Source organism: Mesoplodon mirus (assembly GCF_964341445.2).
Source record: "Mesoplodon mirus genome assembly, chromosome: 16".
Classification (NCBI taxonomy): domain Eukaryota; kingdom Metazoa; phylum Chordata; class Mammalia; order Artiodactyla; family Ziphiidae; genus Mesoplodon; species Mesoplodon mirus.
In genome coordinates, this window is record NC_138992.1 from 37,883,944 (window position 1) to 37,904,814 (window position 20,871).

Below are 20,871 nucleotides of genomic sequence, written 5' to 3' on the forward strand. Positions count from 1 at the left end.
CTGAGGCTAACTATTCTTTTCCTCCCAGGACCCACTGTCCAGGGGTGTTGGGGTTTGAGGAAATCCAGCTCACATGCTCGTTTCTTTTCTCTTCTGCTGCACATGCTTTTGATAGTAAGACATGCTTCACCAGGCACATCCTATAAAACTGGTCACGCACATTTCTTTCTTCAGAATCATTTCCTCTTGAAAGTGCTTCCTCACCAACAAGTTATTCAATGGCCACCGTGGCAGTTTTCATTTAGTGCCTCAGAACTAGGGCCTGCAGAGGGCCTGCCTTCTGTATGCAGGGCTCACAGTGACCAATGACAGCAATCACCTCTGCCACCTGGCCGCTGAGAGGCATCGTCGTGTGGTGAGCGTGGCGAGGGTCTGTCTCTTGCAGATGGAATTCACACAGCAGATAATCTTGTCTTCGTCTCAGCACAGCCAGGGAAAACATGACATCTTAAATAGGTTCCTATATAAACCAAGGATTGTGCAAACAAACTATTTTGATCTAGATGTATTTCCCTCAAAGAGAATAAATACATAAGCAAATCCATTTTTGAAGACCAAATAAAAATAAGCACATATACACACACTCATCAAGGGAAATCTTCTAAGACTTTGATTTTTATTACTACTATGCAGTATCCTCAGTTCATATTTAACTGAAGGAGGAGGCATTTCTGTTTGATCATTTTTATCTCCCCCCCTTAGCAAGTAACTGCTTTTTGAATTGCTAGCTGTTCTTAACAAGAAGCAGAATGACCAACGTTTCCCTTTCTTTGTGATGTCTTATAAGATTTCAACTGCTAATATTACTGCTTCCACCACTGAGTCACATGAGATAAATCTTCCCAAGTTTGTGAGGGCAACAACCAAGGCTTCATCAAAGCTGGAAAACAGCATCTGTACTTGGATGTTTCTCACGGTTTCAAGTAGTAAATCATGGGGAAAGAGAAATAAAAAGGCATTTATTGAAATTAAATCATCTGCTCACAAATAGTACATTTTTCCCAGTCTGAAAGATTTGAAAAGAAAACAAAAACCCTGGATGTGTATGAAGTAGAAAGGGGCAAATGCTGATCAGTCTTAAGTAATATATATAACAAAATTTTAGAAATAGGACTTATGTAGAGTAGGAGGTATAAGATTTATTTTAAAAAGTGAATGTAATGAAGTTAATATCACTGAGGAAAGATAAAAGATTATTTCTCTTCTCTAGCCATCTTTCAGTCAATGAAGGGGAAAATAAGAGTATGTAAAAATTGCATCTGAACATGAAACTTCAGGACAGCTAAACATAACAAAACTACCCCAAAACTGAACTAGTGAACAGCAACCAGAGCCAAAAACAACAACAAGAAAGGTCTGAATCTCTTGGATGTAGATCAACTCTTCTCACACATTTTTGAATCTAAAACAAACCCTACATAGTTGCTGACAGACAGTGTGCAAAGAAATATTACTTCAAAGATGATCACAGCAATTCACAATGACAGGACAACTCCCATCATGGGAATTCACTTCATGTCATTACTTTTTATAGCACTTGGAGAATTATGAAGAATTTGCCACTGTGACCACAACTAATCTCACCACTTGAAAAAATTATTCAATAAAATCTATCTTCTTCCATAAGAGGAAATAAAGGTCACTTTATACATGTGTAGAGCAAAAAGGACTGAACGTAGCCTACGTTAAAAGAAGTTTTCTAAGTTAATATTAGGAAGGACAAAAGAAAAACGATTAAACAATTAAACAAAGACTAACTGATAAACAAAAGGCTAAAATCCAGAGACAGTGTAATGATGGCACCCAGATCAAACAGACATGGATGTGGCCTTCCCACCTGACTTCATGACATAGACCCGAAACTCATTCCTTCACGCTGCTGGGCCTCCCCAAGCCAGGCTACATTTTTACTAGGTTGCACCTCTGGCTTCTTTCTCTCTTCTTTCTCTCCCCTTTAGTCATAGTTGGCTTCCTTGCCAGTCTTGTGTTTCTGAAAGAGACCCAGGGCCTCTGTGGATTGACTCCCCTACTCCCCAAGCAAACTTTCCTCTGAACTTCTCACTTTCCTGGCCCAAAGTATTGGAGTGGGGTCAGTTCTGCTAAATCTGACAGACACTATTATTATTATTATTTTTTTCCCCCGGTACATGGGCCTCTCACTGTTGTGGCCTCTCCTGTTGCAGAGCACAGGCTCCGGATGCGCAGGCTCAGCGGCCATGGCTCACGGGCCCAGCCGCTCCGCGGCATGTGGGATCTTCCTGGACCAGGGCACGAACCCGTGTCCCCTGCATCGGCAGGCGGACTCTCAACCACTGAGCCACCAGGGAAGCCCCAGACACTATTATTGATATTGTCTTCTGTTGGGGGCAGAACATGCAAAGATGAAAAGTCATGCTTAAGGAGCTCAGGTCTGACAGTGGAAACGATGGGTACACATAACATGGGGTGAAGGAGGAGAGGTGAAATAGTATGGCGGATTTAGGGACCTGCAGTAGATGTCACATAAAATACCCTTGAAGAGACACAGCAGGCAGCAGCCCCCATGGAGGGGCTTGGAGGACGCACATGTTCCCACTTCCCACATGACTTCTACCTGTGCCCGCTCAGGGACCTACACCCACTCCTTCCAGGCCACTGACCAACAGCGACCAACATCACTCTCCATTCCATTCTCTTTATCCATATTCCCCAGATTTAAATGTATAGCCTTAAGTGTCCTCACTAATATACCTATCCCTCACTGAATGACCTTTTTTCACTATGAAAAAAAGAATGACACATAGAAGCATATCAGGTAAATTAAAAGGCCAGAAGTGTGACTCAAAAGTTTGGATAGGGCTTCCCTGGTGGCACAGTGGTTGAGAATCTGCCTGCCAATGCAGGGGACACGGGTTCGTGCCCCGGTCCGGGAAGATCCCACATGCCGCGGAGTGGCTGGGCCCGTGAGCCATGGCTGCTCAGCCTGTGCGTCCGGAGCCTGCGCTCTGCAAGGGGGGAGGCCACAACAGTGAGAGGCCTGCGTACCACACACACACACACACACACAAATATATATATATATATATATATATATATATATATATATATATAGACACACACACGTGACATTTTAACGATGACCACTAAAAGAATAGGAAGAAAATGAGTAAATTTCCAAATGATGGAGGGAAAAATAGGAAAAGAGTGTAAGAAAGAACAATGAATCCAATAGAAAGCAAAAAAAAGAAAAGGAGAAAAAGGAAACAAAGAAGGCAGCTTTAATAGAAAAAAGTTAGAAAGTTACTAAAATATAGGTAACCACAATAAAGAGAAGCAGAACAAACATCTCCGTTAACTGATATTGTGAGACTGAATATTTAAAAATCTAACTATACACTGTTTACAACAGAATCAACTAAAACACAGTGACCTAGATTAGTTGGCAGTAAAGGAATAGAAAAAGAAAGAGTAACCAAAAGAGAGGTAGTCATGATACAGTACTAATATAAGATAAAATAGACTTACAGGGAAAAAACATTAAGGATAAAGAAGGTGTTTAGACTCAACCAGCTAAAGCAACAAAGCTTCAAATTATACAAAGCTAATTAAGCTGATAGAAATTCAAGAAGAAATTTATAAAATCACAATCTTAGTGGGCGATTTTAATATACTGCTCTCAAAAACTGATAAGAGCAACCAGATAAAAAACTAGTAACGATATAGTAGTTTTAAACAGCACAATTAATACCTTTTCTCTAATGAAAGAATATGTAGAATGTTATTCCCAGAAAAAGAGGTTACATATTCTTTGCAAGCCATAAGAACACATTTTTAAAAAACTGACCAAGTAATAAACCAAAATTTTGTCTCAACAAATACCAAAGAATCAGTATTACATAAACCATGTTTAACAACTACTATGCAGCAAAACTGGAACTCAGTAACTAATATTTTTGGAAACTTAAAGAAAGCTATAATAATTAAAGAGTCAGAGAAGAATCATAATGAAAATCCTAACATGTTTAGATTGGATGGCCATTAAGACACTATTTCAAAACTCGTGGAAAGTAGCTAAACCATTGCTTAGTAAGAGATGTATGGCCTTAAATGTAAATGTTAGAAAATAAGAAAGACTGAACATTAGTGGACCAAACATTCACCTGAAGAAGACAGAAGAAATAAATAAAACACAATAAGCCCACACATGGAAGAGAATAATACCATCTCTGTAAATTCAAAATCACAAAAATGATATAATACTGTTTTTGGATAAATACCCTTACAGAACAATGTTACAACAATCAGAACATGGTTACAACTGCAAGGGGAGAAGGGGATAGATCGTGGAGAGGTACAAAACAGGTTTCAGCTGTATTGGTAATTTTTAACTTCTTTTAAACTAAGGGCAGTTAACAAATATTTGACATTGTTAACATTTATGAGATTTGGGTGGAGGATTGTTAGTGTTTATTATTCTATGTCTGCTTCCACATATTTGAATTATTTTTTTAAAAAAGGGGGGGCAAAGAAAAAAATCGAAGAGAAACATTAAGAAGAAGAAATAAAAGATTTTCTATTTTTGTAACTTGTAAGTAGCATCAGCCTTAGGCCCCTCATCTGTAAAAGGAATAATAGTGATTTCTACCTTCCAGACTCTGAGAACTGCATATCCAGCATGTAGCTCAGAGCTTGGAACAGTGTGCTCTAGAATGCTAAATGCTGTTATTATTTCATCCTAAAGTCAGGATGACTTTAGGATCTTCACATCATTCTAAGAAGACCTGGATGAGAAATCTTTTTTTTTGTTTGGTTTTTTTTTTTTTTTGATTCTCCTTCATTTAAGTCCTAAAGCAAGAATATTTACTGCTACTGTTGATTCTTAAAAAAAAAAGAAAGAAATATTACACATTTGTAATTAGTAAAATGATGCTACTGTTATAAAACGTTGTAGGACATTATTGAAGTTTTTTCTTACTATAACCACTTTAAAGTTAACTTGTATCCCTACCTCCCAAATCACTTCTCCACCAAAGTGCTCCATTTGAATTCCAGGTCAGTGAGATGGTAACCATCAGTGGCAGCATTGCCACTACAGTTTTCTTCAACATCTGTGTCATGGATTTTTCATCTTTGCATCTTTGTCTGATAGGTATGCATTTGCTTACATTGTATTTGATTCATGTAACAGTCCTGCAAACATGTTGTCATCTATTTTACTGGTGAGGAACTAAGGCTCAGATAGGTCCAGTGACCTGCCAGACATAACAAGATATACCTCAGAGGGCTCTTTTGAGGATTAAAAAAGCTCATGTGAAGTAACTGGTGCATAGGAGATATTCCATATATATTGGCTCTCTTCTCTTTTCTCCCAGATGTTCAGTTAATGTTTGCTGATATATTGTTTAATTAATGTCTTATTATATTAAGTGAAAACATATGGTGTTCTTTTGATATATGTTTTGCATTATTATCAAAAATCCCTACTTTATAAGTTTAATCACTGTTTTTTTGTAACAACGTATAGTAAAGTTCCAGAAAGGTAATAATTTGAAAATTCCTCTAACTCCTCATTTGTGGCTAAAAATGACATTCAAATGATTTCATCTAAAATTATTCAACTATAAAAGATGAACTCACACTTATATCTTTCACAAAAGAGTAATTCCAGTATGAAGCACTTCATAACACCTTCCCTTGTTCTAATGTGTTGCCTGAAACAAGTGACTATGGGATGGCTAAGTGGATAGATGGTCTATGGTGACACGAACAGAAATATAGCCTTTGAAACACTTCCTGACTTATATTTCCCTATACACATTAACCAAGGCAATAACTCGGAATACTTTCAATTACATTTTAAATGTATTTCTTTTAAAAGATGCCATTATTACAGAGAAAGAACAATAATACAAGCATCAGTGGTCATTGTCCTCAGTTTTCTATGCATGAGGATCCTCTGAGAATGCCTGGAAATTGTGGGGTTTTGACTATATTAAAAAATAGAAAGACTTCTTGAGAGCTCAGTTACCAGGGTAAAATGTTAAGAGTAAGTACTAGATTTGATTCTTTGTTTTCTCTGCCTTGATTTTTTTCTATATTTCAAACAATCTACTTTGTAGTAAATTATGTTGCCCTCAACAGCTATTTCCTGATTTTACTATTTTTTTCTTTGGGGATATTTTAAGTCTTTGTAAATACAGCATTACTAGGTTAAGGACACTGGCAGAGAGAGAAAAGGGGATGAAAAACATGAAGATCTCTCCATCCCCATATCTTGTGAGTGTTACTTTAATTCCACATCACATTTTTGAAGCATCTATTAACTACCCTTCTCTACAGCAATGAGGAGAGAATCAGCCTTATATATACTCTTTTTTAATATACAAATTTATTTATTTATTTACTTATTTTTGGCTGCATTGGGTCTTTGTTGCTGTATGCGGGCTTTCTTTAGTTGCGGCGGGCGGGGGCTACCCTTCGTTGTGGTGCACGGGCTTCTCATTGTGGTGGTTTCTCTTGTTGTGGAGCACGGGCTCTAGGCGTGTGGGCTTCAGTAGTTGTGGCTCATGGGCTTTGTTGCTCCATGGCATGTGGGATCTTCCCGGACCAGGGATCGAACCAGTGTCCCCTGCATTGGCAGGTGGATTCTCAACCAATGCGCCACCAGGGAAGTCCCTATACATACTCTTGAATGGTGGATATACTGGGGTGATGGTTCTTGAGTCTGGCTCATCAGAACCAGCTACTGTTCTTTTATTATGAAGGCTTCTCTGCTTTAGGGATGGCCTTGACCAAGCCCAACTGTGCAAAGAGATATGGACATCAAGCCTTGAGAGACAAGGTCGATCCTGAGATTATACCCTCTGCTGGAATATCCACCCTTGTTGTTTTGGCAATTAACAGGTGTTAATAATAAGAGTTATTATTACTGATGATCTAGTGGGGACCAGACACTGTCTAAATTACCTCAAATCATCCTATAACAATTCAAGATAAATTGTTGCCATTGTAAGGAAGAGGAAACTGAGATTTAAAAGGTTAAAAAAGTTGTACAACATAATACTAAGTAGCATAGAAGGATTTGACCCCAAGATACTCTAACGTGGAGTGTATGCTATTCTACTATCCATGCTACCTTTCATTTGCCTACAGGTTTTGAGTTATTTAGGGGTTAAGGAAGTAGGAGTTCATGGGTTAAAAAGTCCATGAGATCTGGGTCACATGGTACAATCTGGAGATGCTGGTGTCAAGCAAGAACATGGGCTGAGTTCATCATTGATGATTTACCCAATATGAGGATGGCATTAGCAGGATTACAAATAAGTAATGTGACAACAGCCAACTTCATTTAATACTTTATTTAGCTTATCATTTCTGTCACACATCCAGTAGAAACTCTCCATTTCTAGAGCTTGCTTTTGGGGATGTTCACAGGGATGGTGGTGCCTAAAAATGAACTAAACTAAATCCTTATCTCCCAGGACAATTTAAAAAATCCAGTTAACCATAAAGTTCCAGTCAGATGTTCATAATATATTTTCTGGTTTTTTTGTTTGCAGACCTTTGTTTTTAGGCACATTTACTGGAACAGAATTTATTCTAAGCTGAGCAGACCACAGCTTTTGCAAAAGGCAGCATTAACATGATGCAGTGAAGTGTGTAGGCGAAGAACACAGCATCCTTGGAAACCCCGTCACTTCCTCTTTGGTATATTTAGCTGGCTTGTCAGCCACATGGCAAATAAAATTTGCTTAGTAACTCCAAAACTGTGGTTCTTCAGGCTCTGTATAGCTGGAATCTCCCCACTCCACTTTCCTGCATCTCCGTTCTATTCATCCCACTTCCTTACAAGTTAAATGGATAGCCTACCCAGTATCTTTAGAAGAAGTCAATCCCATGCTTAAAATCTTCAATGGCTCCTACTGCCTATAGCACCAGCTCCGAAGTTCAGCTTCGTGTCCAATGCCCTTTACAAACTGACGCTCATCTGCTAAATTCTCACCACTCCTCACTCACCTATGGCTCTAGATTTACGAAAACATCCTCCACTCCTCAAACTATGTACCTTCATGAGCTCTAATCGTGTCCTTTCTTCTCCTGCTTCCCACCCATGTGAAGCTATTGATGCCTGACTGTGAGCTCTTTGATGGAACGATCTGCATCTTACCCATTTTATTTGCCGGACATGAAGCAGGCGTTCAATATTTATTGTTGAAATAGGAGATCTCCTTGTGAGTCAAGTTGCACAATACTGTGATGATACAGTTCTAATGAGGTAGCCTACATTTTCGAGGCAGCCCTGCTCTGGACTTATATGGATCCCATTCTTGAGTGGAAAGAAATCCACTGGGGCACTATGGATACCATTATTAAGTCTTTCCATAGCCATTCTTCTCCAGGATAAATAGTAGCAACTTTTAAGGCTTCCGTTTCCTTTACCAACACCACATTTCTTAACTTTCTAAGGCATACAGGCCAAATCAAAGCAGATGTTGGGGAGGAAGCTGAACATGCTATGGACAGAGGGGCCCCTGAGACCCTTCCTCTCGCAGCATTCATGTGCCACCTCTCCAGATTCTGTCAGACAGGAAGGAATGAATCGCAAGGCTGAATGCCACTGGGCCTGGGTCTTGTCTCCTTTTACACAGAAATGGTATGTTTTAGCTACATGATAAAATAATAACAGCAATATTCATGTAGTCTAAGGCTTTGAAAGGACTACAGAATCTCCCCTACCACGTCCAAACTAAAAGGTAGAACACATTCTAAGTGATTCATTTGTAACAAATCTTACTTTATCTCATGACATACCTGGAAGAACAGTCTACACACAGTTTGTCTTTTTACATACACCACTGGAAATGTCTATGTTAGCTGAATGAGATATAAAGATGCAAAGTGTTTTAGTGAGACTTACAATGTGTTCAAACCTCAAGAAAAGATCTCAGGGGCTTCCCTGGTGGCGCAGTGTTTGAGAGTCCGCCTGCCGATGCAGGGGACACAGGTTCGTGCCCCGGTCCGGGAAGACCCCGCATGCCGCGGAGCGGCTGGACCCGTGAGCCATGCCCGCTGAACCTGCGCGTCCGGAGCCTGTGCTCCGCAACGGGAGAGGCCACAACAGTGAGAGGCTCGCGTACCACAAAAAAAAAAAAAAAAAAAAAAAAGGTCTCAGCAATTCCCAGCTGAAAAAATATGTATCTGCCACAGGTCTTAAGGTAAAGCCAGACACTACATACCTTGCCCCTAGAGGAAATAACATATTTAAATAAAAAATGAGAAGATCATCCTCTAAAGACCATGAGAAGGAGCTAAAAATGCCCCCTGACTATAAACCTACTTTTAGGAGTTAGAAAAAAAGAGAAAAAGCAAGCAAATTCTTAGTTTCTAATTCTTCCATTGTTCTAGGTATTTGCATCACTAAATATAATTATAAAAAGTCAAGATCAAAATTTGTTCGGAAAAAAAAGGCAAACCAGCATCTACAAATTAAAATTCAAATTAATAAAATAAAATTTAATGTTGGCGAAAACATTTTTTTCTAAGACTTGAAACCAGTTAATTTCTTGGACAGTTCCAGAAGCAGACATATTATTTCCTAAAGGTATTGAGGTGATTTTAATAGGAAACCTTTCCCAGGGCTGTAAGGCTCCCTTCTTGTGTTCACAAAATAATTGTGGAGGAAGAGCATCCAAAATGGGAGCAGGGAAGAGTTTGTGGAATGTTTTAAGATCAAAAGTCCTTCTAGAAAAAATAAATCCTACCAAATTCTAGTGCATTGGGGGCCACAGAATAACCTGGCAGAGAGAGCCTTTAGCATATGTCAAACATTCCCAATAATACTACATTTATCTTAATAAAATAGGCTCAGATAGTGCAGAGATGAAGTTATTTGTTGGGTAAAGTTTGCACTTGGGTGGGTACAGATGCTCTTCAGGAATATTCTTGTAAGTAATATAAGAATAATCTCCACCATGCCAGTTAAGGAACCATTACATGGTTCTATCTTGTCAATATTCTGGCAACCACAAGAGTCCAAAGACAGCCTAGAAAATCTAGAATGAAAATAAATCCAAGGCCATTTGTACTCAGTTCCATGAAGTATACCTCAGCAAGCATTCTTGGATTCTTCCTCAATTCTGCCAACACCAGTAATGCCCCAGAGCAATGTTTCCCAAAGCACACTTGAGTCATGGAATCACTTTCCCAACAAATGTTTTTTGATGAATAAAGGAATTACCAGGACATGGAAGCAACCTAAGTGTCCATCAACAGATGAATGGATAAAGAAGATGTGGCACATATATACAATGGAATATTACTCAGCCATAAAGAGAAACGAAATTGAGTTATTTGTAGTGAGGTGGATGTACCTAGAGTCTGTCGTACAGAGTGAAGTAAGTCAGAAAGAGAAAAACAAATACCGTATGCTAACACATATATATGGAATCTAAGAAAAAAAAAAAAGGTCATGAAGTACCTAGGGGTAAGATGGGAATAAAGACACAGACCTACTAGAGAATGGACTTGAAGATATGGGGAGGGGGACGGGTAAGCTGTGACAAAGTGAGAGAGTGGCATGGACATATATACACTACCAAACGTAAAATAGATAGCTAGTGGGAAGCAGCCACATAGCACAGGGAGATCAGCTAGGTGGTTTGTGACCACCTAGAGGGGTGGGATAGGGAGTGTGGGAGGGAGGGAGACACAAGAGGGAAGAGATATGGGAACATATGTATATGTATAACTGATTCACTTTGTTATAAAGCAGAAACTAACACACCATTGTAAAGCAATTATACTCCAATAAAGATGTTAAAAAAAAAAAAAAGGAATTACCAAGAGGGAGCTTCCCAAACTTATTTGACCATAAGAGGAGGTCCTTTCTAATGGGATCTCCTTTCTAGATCTGGGCTAGTCCCAAGTTGGCTTCAGGCTCTATCTCTAGCTCTATCCGTTAGGTTTCTATTTCTTAGAAGGTTTTCATTTCCCTCACTCAGTTATTCTGGATTGGACTTCCGGAGACGTTTCCAAGAGAGGCTTGACCAGGGCCTGGGAGAAGAAAACCCTCTTCCTGGATGGATCCCCACCTCTAACAGGGAACCCACTGCATTAGAAATGGCTACATAAAGCTCTAACTACATCAAAGCTTTAGCATGCATTTGGCTGTGTTGCCTGGTGTACTTCTGGGCCTTGGTGACTCCTGCATGACTCTTCCTACTTCCTACCTCTGGCTCTGTAGTTCCTGTTAACAGAGTGTTTATGGTGATGGCAAGACCAAGAATTTTTTTTTTTTTTTTGGCTTTTGAGAGTTTTTTCTTAATTACGAAAGTAACACATGCTTACTACACAAAAATCTAATATTATATATCAGGTAAAAAGAGTATCTCCTGCAATTCCACAAACCCTCTCTTCCCCCCCCAATCCCATGACTGTTACTGTCAACAGTTTTCTCCTCATTTTTAATGATACACAGGACTGGAAGCTCTATAATCTGCTGGGAATTCTTCATTGTGCCCCTTTTGCTTCAGGAAATTCTATTTATCTTTATAAAAGAAAGCTCAAATATCACTTTTGTGAAGGCGCCCTGACCCAGCCAAGCCATGCTGGTCTCTCCCTTTATCAGGTGCCCGAAGTAATTTGCACATATTTCAATTACCTGAAGTAATTTGCACATATTTCAATTAAAGAGCTTACAACAATTTCATTGCAATTTTTGAATTAAATGTCTCTCCTACTTCAAAGACTTCAAGGACCAGTCTCATTCCTCTTTGTTACAAGGTATCTGGCAACTGACATGCAATCAGTACACAGTAAATATGTGTTGAGTGAATGAGTGAAGAAATATATAAATAAAATATTTTTCTAACATACAGACTTAAAGCTGTATCAAAATCACAGTCAAGATGCTCACATTTAAATTTCTCTTAAAAGATGTTTCACACATATCCAACATTTCAACAACCAGGTAGTACTGTTAATTATTTTTCCCATTTGTTTAGGCCTGAAAACTTAAAATTCTAACTTCATGGAAAATGATAAAGTTGGAAGAATTTGGGGATGGATGGTGGTTTATTATTCAAGTGCCAAATGAACATTTTGAAGCATAAAATCTTTGGCCATAGGCTTTGTCCACTGACACCAGAACATTCCAGGAAATGACATTTCAAATAAACACTTTCAAGTCCAGTAAACCACAAACACAAAAAAGTATTCAATGGCATTTCACAGCAAATAGGCTTCTGTTGACAGTTACTCAGGAATGACTGGTTATATTTGCAAAGCACAAATACCTCTTCTGTTAGATTAACTGAATATGGTTTTAGCTGATGGCTTGGGCAAAAGAGTGAATCTATGAAAGTAGTGAAAGAAGTGAATAAAGGAGAAGAGACATGAAGGATGAATCTTCGAACAATATTTCTAAATATCAGAAAGTCCCACTGGACCAACACTTCAAATTAACAAGCCCCACTGAGGGACTTTGACATGCATTCTGCATGACATATTGTCCAAAGAATAGCAGCCAAAAGGAGTCTCACTTTTCTTGGAAAAAGAGATTGCCATAGAGCTTTCATATTTTACCAACTAAACAGTTTGGAGTCAATGTAATTAAGTAATATAATTATGAACCCATTTCTTGGCCTCTAGCCCAAAGTGTTATTTCTTATTCAAGTATATCATTAATTTTCATCTAGAAGGCATATGTGACACGTTAGGCCTAGTTGTTCATATTAAAACACATACACAATCTACAAACAGAAATCCACAATCTAATTTTAATTTTAAAATTAAAGAGTAAGACTCAGTGGGTGCAATCATAAGATATGAGGTATAGCATGGATTCTAGGCATTCAACTTAAGCAGGAAGTGGCCAGGAGAAATTTAGACTCTTGAAAATCTAGTATGAAAGTGGAAAATAGTGAAGGGGTCAGTGGATTTCCATCATACAAGAGATGGTGACTTAAATAGTAAAGGGAAAGGATATTTAGGGATACAATAGCAGCTGGCCCTAGAGTTACATCAGTACAATTAACATATTAAGTTAGGAGGCAAAGCAGGTGTGGGGTTTAAAAAACTATGGTACTGTCAGATCATGCTTATTAAATAATAAAAGTTAAAATTTATTGTGTATCTGGGTTGGGTTAGGCACTGTTTTAAGTACATTATGTGAATAGATTATTTAATTTTCAGAGCTACCTTATGAGATAGACCCAGGCAGTCTGGCTCCAGAGTGTTTTTTTAACAGTGTGCCATGCTGCCTCTTAACACCTACTCAAAAGAAATATTAGTCTTTATTTTAGAGTTGAATTCATATGTTTACATAGGTTTTCAGAAATCTATAGGAGAGTTAAGTCCTGAATTGAAGGAGGCTGATTACTAGATATCAAAGGCAACTGAAGTCAGTATACTTTCAGAGCTGGAGAAAGATACTCAATTCACCTTTGCATGGTGTTTGACATTTATTCATGCAATTGAATTCAACTCAATTAACAGTGATTTAGGGTCCCATGCTGAGTACTAAAGAAGTAAGATTCAAAGCGTAGAGGAGACACAATTTTTATGCCAATCTAGAGCAGATAAAAATACTCTGGAAGCTAACAGTTGAACAGAGGTGAAGAAAAAGAAGTCCAGAGAGTTCAAATGACCTGCCCGAGGCCAAAAAAGTAGCTTGTGGCACAGAGGGACCTAAAAATCTAATTGAGGTGAGTCCAGTTCTCTTTTTACACTACCACTCTGCCTCCTGTCAAGCTGGTTGGAACACCTGGGAATAAAATTAACTTCTAAAATAAATATCTTTGCCCTGTAAAGAGGAAACTGTTGGATATTTGCCTGCCTCATCTCTAGAACACACTTCGTTCTGGAATGAAGTTAAGGACAGAGAGAACAGATAGCCAAAGGAATATTTTTTTTAGGGGAAGAGGAGGAGAGCATTCACATATGGAGCCTCCCAGATCTCCTCTGAAGGAATGACTGTTTTTCAGTTTTATTTGCTGGGCAATTTATCTCTCTCAAACCTTACCCAATTCTAAAAGCAGACTTGATATTATATCTTTATTGATAACTATGTGTGTAGGTGCATATGTATGTCTTCAACTATATTCTAAGGGTCTTAAGAACAGAGGACATACTTTAAACCTCTCTGTATGCCCAACTTTTACAAAATGCTTTCACATAGTAGGTGCTCAGTATGGTAATGATGTTAAAAGTATAAGTATATACAGTATAAGGTTTCCAATTAGTTTGTTTCATTTTTTTAGAAAACGACCCCTGTATTCAGGTCTCCCAGAAAATTTTTAATAGCTTCTTTTAGTGGGTCAATTTTATGTGCCACCCTTTCCGCCCACAACCTGCCGGGGATATTTGGCAATGTTTGGAGACATTTTTGGTTGTCACAGCTTAGGGGCTGGGGGAGAAAGGTGTTACTGGCATCTAGTAGGTAGAGGCCAGGGATGCAGCTAAACATTCTACAATGTATGGGACCCACCTCACAACAAAGAATTTTCTGGCCCCAAGTGCCAATAATGCCAAGGTTGAGAGACACCGGCCTCTTTAGAAGTTAAAAACATGCACAATCACCTTCCCATTTCTCCATTTTTAAAACACAAGTAAGACATAAAGCAAAATGATACACTAAATATTCGCCTCGACCAAGACAACATCAGTAGTCTAGTTAAGATGAACAATTATTTAATGGGCTGATTTAGGATTAGAAGGGTTCATTAAAAGCCAGAGGAAAAGCATGAATTTAAACACATGTGTACTTAAGTAAGCAATGGAACACCTTCACCAAAAGGAATGTTCTGATCTTTACTACATCTGAAACCAAGGTTACTCCACAGTTACAGTATAAAACGTTCTGCTGATGAGGCATTTTCAAAACCACCACTGGTCTGATTCATACACGGAAGTCTTATTTCAGACTGTTTCATTATTTCTAACCTCGCTCAAAATCCACCTTTTGACCAGCACACAAAGAGGAACTGTATGTTTTTTGTTTGTAAATAGGGTCATCAAAATAAACTGTTTTCACAATTAGTCTTTCCTTTTGATGCCTGTCCCATGTCTAGGTTAACCTGGAAGGTCCAATTTTTCATCCTAGATTCCTTATTGTGGCCAAAAGAATCATTCCTTCAGGCCTACTTTTGTTCCTTGACTTCTATCATGGAAAGACGACTGCAGTAAAGCTATCCTAACAGCTTGATGACGTCTTTAAAGACAAACAAGGAAAAGGAAGTGGGGGAGCTGCTGATTTTTCTTTCCACTTGGTTATGGTTTCCTTACATAATCTCTAGCTGATGTGGTTGCATTTGCTACAGTTTTATTTGCTTGTTCATTTTCCCCAGTGGCTGATCATATTTGATACTTTGGCTGTCTGGTGGACACTTGAATAAAAATTTCTTTCTTTAAGGGGACAAATTAGTTTTTTTCTGGGAATCAACTGACAAAAAACATACAGACCTCAGGAGGATCTTTAAACATTGCATAATAACTAATCTGTGGAGCATTTTGTGTATTGAGTTAAACATGTCACCACTGACACTCTTACACATTAGTTAACGACTTACTAAATATTTACCAAGATCTTTAATAAGCGAGAGTGCTTCCCATGATATAAAGGCTCCTCCACCATCATCCATAGCACCCTGCCCGACATCCCAGCTGTCCAGATGTCCACTGACCAGTACAACCTAGAAAAAATAATAAAAAGAGAAAAAAAATAAAACTAAGCAGAAATGACATCAAAGAAGAAGCAGTCATAGGCATTCCAAATACAGAAATGAAACTTTTATATTTTCTATTTTTACTTCTTAAAAGATGTGTGTCATTACTAGTGGAAAACTTGGTATAGAGGTGTAAGGTCATCTTAATAGTAATAAAACTTCTCACCTTGTACTTCTCTTTATTAATATAATTTTGAATACTAAAGAAAAATGGTTTATTATTGACAGATGTTTGACAACTTTATTATATGGCTTAAAACCTAAATGACATAAAAATGGAGCTCAAAACTTCAACCATATTCTCAACCGTCCCAAATTCTAGCAGACAAATAATAAACATGTGTTGAATTCAATTCAAATGAAAAAGTGAGAATAATTTATTTGTTTTTAATTATTGTGCTTTGTGCATTATAAATCACTCTGGTGTTGAATAAATAAGTATGCTGGAGTTACAAACTAGAGTCTACTTAAACAGAAGAACCTTTAAGAAATATCTCAATTATGTGTTAAATAAATCTGTTGATTATATTATAAATTTTACATCACCATAGGTTTAAATTTTTTCAAGAGTCATTAGTAATTCTCTCCAGGAAAATATAAAAAATATTTCAGTGAAACTAAATTTTATGGACATATTTTATTTTATTTATTTTTTTTTGTTCTGTTTTGTTCTAATTTTTATTTTTTTTAACATCTTTATTGGAGTATAATTGCTTTACATTGTTGTGTTAGTTGCTGCTGTATAACAAAGTGAATCAGTTATACCTATACATATATCCCCATATCCCCTCCCTCTTGTGTCTCCCTCCCACCCTCCCTATTCCACCCGTCTAGGTGGTCACAAAGCATGGAGTTGGTCTCCCTGTGCTATGCAGCTGCTTCCCACTAGCCATCTATTTGACATTTGGTAGTGTATATATGTCAATGCCACTCTCTCACTTCATCTCAGCTTACCCTTTCCCCTTCCCCATGTATGGACATATTTTAAACAAGTTAAAAACCAAGTAAAATGATGATGGGTTAATAGGATATAGACATGGCAAGTATGTATCTTGATCTCTAGATCATGTAGTATACGAATATCAAGTCAGATGAATTACAAATTTAAATAAAGATGTTAGAGGAAAGCACAGAACAGCTTTGTCAACTTAGAGTAGGCAAAGATTTCTTAAACTGGACAAAAAAGTGCAAACCATAAAAGAAAAAATAATAAATTGGACTTTAAAAATATTAGGAATATTTGTTCATCAAAAGACTCCATTACAGGAATGAAAAGGCAACCCACAGAGGAGAAAATATTTACCATACATATTTTCAACAGAGGTCCCATATCCAGATTATATAAAGAACTCCTATGAAATGGTAACAAAAAGAGAGTCAAATGATAGAAAAATGGGCAAAAAACTTGAACAGACAATTCACAAAAAAGGACATATCAATACAAATTACTAATAATCATATTAAAAGTTGCTCAGGTTCATTATCATCAAGGAAATATAAATTAAACCACATTCAGTACATATCCACTGGAATAGCTAAAATGAAAAAGATAGAAAGTATTGGTGAGGAGGTGGAGCAACTGGAACTCTCATACATCAAGTGTGAGTATAAATACTTACAACCACTCTGGAAAACTAGCTTATCTACTAAATCTGAACATACACACACCCTAGGACCCAGCAATTCCACTCCCAGCTATACTCCAACAGGAATGAATGCATATGAATGCTTTCACCAGAAGGGATGTACTAGAACATTCAATGAGTATTCATAATAACTCCCATCTCCCCTGCAAAGAAAACTACTCAAATGCCTGTCAACAGCAGAATGAATAGTGTGTTGTATTGGTCAATGGGACGCTGCGCGGCAGTGTGAATGAACAAATACAATACACAATAAATACACAAATCTCATAAACATAATGTAGAATGAAAGAAATAATACATCGTGCATAATTCCATTTATGTAAGATAGAAAAACAAGCAAAACAGGAGAGTGGTTAGAGGGGTAGTGACAGGGCGAGGACATGAGTCGAGCTGCTGGGTGCTGGTCACATTCTGTTTCCTGACCAGGTGCTGGTCACGTTCTTTTTTCTGGTTACTGGTTACACAGGTGCACTCAGTTGGTAAAAGTTCATCTTGTTATACACTTAGGATTTGTGCATGTTCTCTGAGAACATTACACTTCAATAAAAAAGCTTAAAAAAACCAAGTTCAACAGATTGATTCTACATACAGCATACAGTAAATAAATAAACCGAAGTTGAACAAATCTTCTTGATGATTAACATGAAAATGCCCCAGGACTTCGGGAAAGCAGGATTTTGGGTTTAAAATATCAGGGTGACCCCTTGCACTGCCTCGTTCCCTGAGCAGCTGCAGGATCTCCCACTGACTCTGTATATACAGGCAGACCCAGCTTACTATGACTTCATTGTAGTCATAAACGAGTACAATGCCCCAGACTAACAAATAGCCATGTAATGAATCCAAATGGATTGTTTCTAAGGAAAAAAAAAAAAAAGAAAGAAAAGAAAAAAACGTGTTGCAATAGCAGGAAATTCTGATTCAAAAAGTGGTGTAATCCCGTGTGGGATGAACAAGCCAATTAGTCAACATTCTAACCCCCTTCAGAACCATTTTCCCAATGAAGTTAAAGTTCCAATGGATAAAAATTGTCAAAATCTGTTTTAATCAACTTTTCTCAGATAACACATGAGTAACTAAATCAAGGCAGCTATTGTTTTAACCTTCAGACTTCCTTCAGAATAACTGAGGTTGTTTTACAATTATATTTCTTTATGTTTTCTGAAATATCTCTGTTCTCTAATCCAGAATTATTACTTAAACTAACAGTTAAAAGATGGAAATGGTTTGATGATAGGAAACTAAATGATATCCCATAGGATGAGGTCTTTGGCACAGTGGTATGGAAGAGAGTTTGTTTTACTTTTTTTTTTTTTTTTTACAAAAACAGAATATATTGGAGGTTACCATGGGGTAATAGTAATTTTAATATAAACTGATTTAAAGACTAGGAGATGACAAAAAGCTACTTCTAATTCAGTAGCATTTTTAATGAAATTGAATTTTCCTAATCATAAAAGCTTCAACCTACACCTCAAAAATAGTAGTGCAGGAGGTCTCATTCAACAGGGTGTCTGGCTAGCATGCTTTAATGCAGCCTCACAAAGGATAACCCAGAAAAACAAAACAAAGGGTCAGGCAGAAATGAACATTACTTGTAACATATTTGGATCTGATTTAAGCAAACAAAACAAAAACAGACAACTCAGAGACACAGTAAACTCCAGATTTATGAAAAAGGATCACGTTATAAAAGATAAGGGAATGCATCAGTTCTGCTGCCAGATGTGCAGCCCCTAGAGCAATAACATGGCCTAGAACCAACAGAGAAGTGGGGTGCCCCCTCATCTACCCTCCTTATGCGCTGCTCCCCGAGGCAGGCAGAGCACCGACCAATCCCCTGCCCTCCAGCTTCCATCTCACCACCATCTCTTCCAAATGCAGTAAAGAGTAAAAATTTTTCAAACAACAGCAAGAGCCAAGAGCAGCCACAACAAAACAAATAGGAAGGCAGAAAGGGAACCCTGATGCTCTGAAATACAGAGTTTGCTATTTGTGAGGCACACATTAGCCCTGACCACCAAAGGCTCAGGTCTTGGGGGTGGGGGGAACTTCTCCAGTAGGGCAGAGATGCACTGGATGACAGCCTGCGAGGATGAAGAATCAGACTGGCAGCGGCACAGAAACACCTGCAGGTCAGCTGTGGGTCTGAGAGCAAAGATACACTAAATGAAAGGTAGACAGACAGCAGCCCAAGGACAAGCCCCTGCTTCGTTTGTTATTGGGACATATGGAGATACTGAAGGCAAACCGATTTGCTTGATTAAAAGATAAATAAGAACACAATCGAGGGGCTTCCCTGGTGGTGCAGTGGCTGGGAGTCCGCCTGCCGATGCGGGGGACGTGGGTTCGTGCCCCGGTCCGGGAAGATCCCACATGCCGCGGAGCGGCTGGGTCCATGAGCCATGGCCGCTGAGCCTGCGCGTCCAGAGCCTGTGCTCCGCAGCGGGAGAGGCCATGGCAGTGAGGGGCCCAAGTACCAAAAAAAAAAAAAAAAAAAAAAGAACACAATTGAAATGGGACATATGAAAAATATGGCAGAACAAGGGAAAGAGAACGGTATCAGAAGAAGTAGATTCTTATGAAAACAAGCTAATGCAAGATCCTGGAGAAAATGTCATGGTCTTGGGCATTTATGCATGCATTTATTCAACAGCTTCTACTGAGTTTCTCTTATGTGTCAGAGATACAGAAATGGACAAAACAAGCAAATATTCTGCCTTAATGGAATTTATATTCTGGTGAGGGAGACAGGCAATAAATAAATATAATGTAATGGTTGTTTTAAGTATTATGAAGAAAAACAAGGCAGAGGAAGGGAATAGAGAGGATAGTGGCAGGGAGAGGAAAAGTCAGTCAGCTTCCTCCTAAGGTGTAGATAGCCACAGGAGAATTCTGCCCCTACTCTAACAATAAGAGAAATCTGGATAATCTAGAAAATCATAACATTTTTAGGCCCATCAGAGATCTGAGATTGTAATTCAACCAGAGGAACTGAATTGCAGAGGATAACGCGCTCATCAGAGGAGAGGTGGGACACATGAACTGTCTGCCTTTAGCAGCGACAGGAGGGAGGGGCCACAGTCATAAAAGCAAGAATGAAGACAACTGAAATGTTAACAAATTCTTAAAGGGTTGAGTGTGTATTAACTTGAGAGTTTAGAATCCCTGGGAACCTCCCACATAGGGGCTCTAGGTACCTATTTTCTAGATCGTTTCCACAAGCTTCCATCAGGGGCTCACAGGAAATAAAGAGCAGGGCAGAAGCCCTGAGAGAGCCCACCTCATGGTGCAGGGATACATGTGACCGGGTGCTGTCGGGAGCAGGCAGCAAATACACCTACTTCCGGGACCCTTCTCTCATACGAAGGCGAGGCCATCTCCCCCTGGGGGAGAGGAGAAAACTGTCCTGCAGGGCAGTACTAGGCAAAGACGGCTACAGGAAAAAGGGTAGAAACTGAACTCCCACCCTGCACTGACACCTGTCTCCAGGCGAGGGCAGGAAACTTGCCCATGCCCAGAAT

The 20,871-nt window shown here is 38.6% G+C and overlaps 1 protein-coding gene across 2 annotated transcripts in view; it reads right to left on the bottom strand.

Moving 5' to 3' along the window:
• Nucleotides 1–20,871, bottom strand: part of CPQ (carboxypeptidase Q) — a 508,335-nt gene that overhangs the window by 165,658 nt on the left and 321,806 nt on the right. For both annotated transcript variants that reach the window (XM_082601612.1, XM_082601613.1), the window contains exon 5: nt 15,557–15,668. In XM_082601612.1, the coding sequence (XP_082457738.1) occupies nt 15,557–15,668 (112 nt within the window). The remainder of the gene's footprint in view (nt 1–15,556; nt 15,669–20,871) is intronic.